Genomic DNA, 3,241 nt, shown 5'->3' on the forward strand with positions numbered 1-3,241 from the left:
TGTGTGCGAATAATAATAATAATAATAATAATAAATAATATTATTATTATTATTATTATATTAACAGTTCATGTAGCCTTTAATTGTATAATATTTTGATAACATATTTGATAATTCTATAAAAATTACAAGCATTTATATTATATTTATATAATATATTAATAATATATATGATAATTCTATCAAAAGTACAAGCATTTATACACATCAAAATTCTATCAAAATTACAAGTATTAGATTTAATATATTATTTACACATTAACATTAAATGTAACCTTTAATTGTATAATATATTGCTTATGAGTCAGAATTACCAGGGTTATACATAATATATATTATAAATATATTAACATTATATCACTGTAAAAAAATTGTGCTGTAAAATACTGGCAGCTGTGGTTGCCAGCATTCTGCTGTTAATTTACAACTCTCTACCGTTAATTTACCCTTTTTTAATTCTACCATTTTTACTGTAGGTTACCATAATAATACCATGTAAGGTGACTCATTTCATTTGGGAAACCGATTGCTTCAAACCATTCGAGTTTAAAAACTAGTGTTTATACGGTGTTAGTACCGTGAACTTATTTCATTTGAGTCCACTAAAAAGGAACGTTTCTTAATATAAAACCGCAAACACTTAATGTGTAATAGTGAAATAATCAGAGCATGACTTTTACTCAAATCTCAAATGAAAGATATCATCACTGCATCAGCAACTCCACAGTTACTGCCTTTAAATAAAGCAACATGCAGCAGAACATCAGTGTTTCTGGGCTCATCATTGACTGATGCACAGGCTCTACTCTTGTTGACCCACAACACTAAATGAAACTAACAGATCTCTCTTGTGCAAAAACACATAAATACGGTAATTTACTGGCAGCATGGTTGCCAGCATATTACTGTTTTTCTACAGTTTGTTGCAGGAAATGAATTACAGTTTTAATTATGCTAATTTAATTAATTATGCTGTTTTTTTCATCTTGCATCTTTAACCCTTTAAACCACACTGCAAAATCCTCAGTTTTATATAATAATTCTCTCTCTCTGTGTGTGTGTGTGTGTGTGTGTGTGTGTGATGAACACCTGCTGTTAACAAACAGAATCACTGAAGGAAAGAGAAACACAAGAACTACAACTGACTTCCAGCCTTAGATGAAATCAACTGAAATAAAAGACATTAAATCTCTCGAGATCTCAGGAGAGGATGATTAACCAACTCCACGAACAGCATTACCAGCTTCACGCATTACTAACCAGATTGACTTGATTTCTGTCAGACATCTACAGAAGCGCTTATTGAAAGTTAACAGAGGCTTAGATGTTGATGTTTTATTGTTTTATTTGACACTACCATGATGGTGATCAGTGTTTGCTTTAGTTGGGCTCTTACCCATGACTTTTTAACATTAACTTTTTTTTGGCTGCTGTAACCGTGTGTTTTTAAATCACATTTGTTGTGGCAAAAAAGAGCAGAGAAAAAGAAATTTGGTATTGTTGGTTATGTTTTGTTAATGGCATAATCATCATGTAACACCTGAATCACTGACCTTATTCAGTGTCTCTTTCTCTACCGAAAGTATATTATAGGAACACACCTTCATTTTTATGTTACCACCACTGTGATACTACAGCAAATGAAGAAGCAGTATTAAAACTCAACACAAAAATAAAAGTGCATAGTAAGAATTAAAGAAAATAACTGGACAATTCAGCAGCATAATTTCTTCATGACAATGCATGCTGGGAGTCATGGATGAGTTGTGTACTGTACTGGTACTTAGCATGCATTGATTGCGGCATGAAGCTTTTGATTGTCACCATTGTTGAGCTTCATATGCTGATTCTTGATGTCTCCAATGATGTTGTAGTTCAAAATGTTTTAAGTACAAAGTGTTTTTAAATCCTTCATATTTTCTGGTTGTCACAACAATGACATGGTTCTCATGCCGTAGAATCACTGGAATACCATAATCAAAAAATATAAATCAACACCCATACAATTAGACACTGAAGGAGATCAGTAAATCAGCAGAGTAGATGATGATCATGACCACTAAAATAGCAAACATCATCAGATGAACAGTTTTTTTATGTATCTTAAATGCAGTTACAGCTGTTTAAAAAAAAACAATGTTCAAAAGTCAAGGGTCAGGAGCCCAACTAAAGCAAACACTGATCTCCACAACGGTAACTTCAAAGGAAACCGTAAAACATCATCATCGAAACCTCTGTAATTATCACTAAGAACTACTGTAGATGTCTGACAGAAATCAAGTCAATCTGGTTAGTAATGCGTGAAGCTGGCAATGCTGTTTATGGAGTTGTTTAATCATCCTCTGTTGAGATCTTGAGAGATTTAATGTCTTTTATTTCAGTTGATTTCATCTAAGGCAGTGGCCGAAGTGTAGTTCTTGTGTTTCTCTTTCCTTCAGTGATTCTGTTTGTTAACAGCAGGTGTTCATCACACACACACACACACACACACACACACAGAGAGAGAGAATTATTATATAAAACTGAGGATTTTGCAGTGTGGTTTAAAGGGTTAAAGATGCAAGATGAAAAAAACAGCATAATTAAAATATATAAATTTTTTCATATATATATATATATATATATATATATATACAGTATATATGAAAAAATAAGATATATAATGAAATTAAATAAATTATTTTATAATTTTCCATGAAATCACATCTGTCGACTCTATTTGAAATAATCTTGATCTGAGGCGCTAAGCCTTTGTCAAATATTTGCTAATTTTCATGCTCATCTTCTGCAGTGAGTGAGGCAGAGGGGGCTGTGAAGGTGGAAGAGTGGCAGCAGACGTTAGATTTAATGTCTTTTATTTCAGTTGATTTCATCTAAGGCAGTGGCCGAAGTCAGTTAGTGTTCTTGTGTTTCTCTTGTTTCTGTTCTTGTTGTGTCTCTTTCCTTCAATAAATCTGCTTGTTAACAGCAGGTGTTCTATATTAGTCCACTCATGTAGGGAATCGTGAATGAGGGTATAGGGTGCGATTTGGGACAAAGTCTCTGAGTGTCATCTTTGAGTGCTGTTAATTCACGGTATATTGTAATTTCTCTAAAATAACAAATATGACCCAGAATGCACTATTTTCTACGCTATATTACTGTTTTGTTGGAAAACAGTATGTTACTATCAAAATGTGGCTCTTTTTTACAGCAATTTGTAACTGTATATATATATATATATATATATATATACTGTATA

The 3,241-nt window shown here is 32.4% G+C and overlaps 1 protein-coding gene across 1 annotated transcript in view; it reads left to right on the forward strand.

The window, feature by feature from the left end:
- Positions 1-3,241, forward strand: part of LOC107666348 (junction plakoglobin-like) — a 77,436-nt gene that overhangs the window by 41,070 nt on the left and 33,125 nt on the right. The window contains exon 3 of the mRNA XM_016457611.1: positions 2,792-2,862. Within this exon, the coding sequence (XP_016313097.1) occupies positions 2,792-2,862 (71 nt within the window). The remainder of the gene's footprint in view (positions 1-2,791; positions 2,863-3,241) is intronic.

The sequence above is a fragment of the Sinocyclocheilus anshuiensis genome, unplaced genomic scaffold (assembly GCF_001515605.1).
Source record: "Sinocyclocheilus anshuiensis isolate Anshui unplaced genomic scaffold, SAMN03320099.WGS_v1.1 scaffold868, whole genome shotgun sequence".
Taxonomy (NCBI): domain Eukaryota; kingdom Metazoa; phylum Chordata; class Actinopteri; order Cypriniformes; family Cyprinidae; genus Sinocyclocheilus; species Sinocyclocheilus anshuiensis.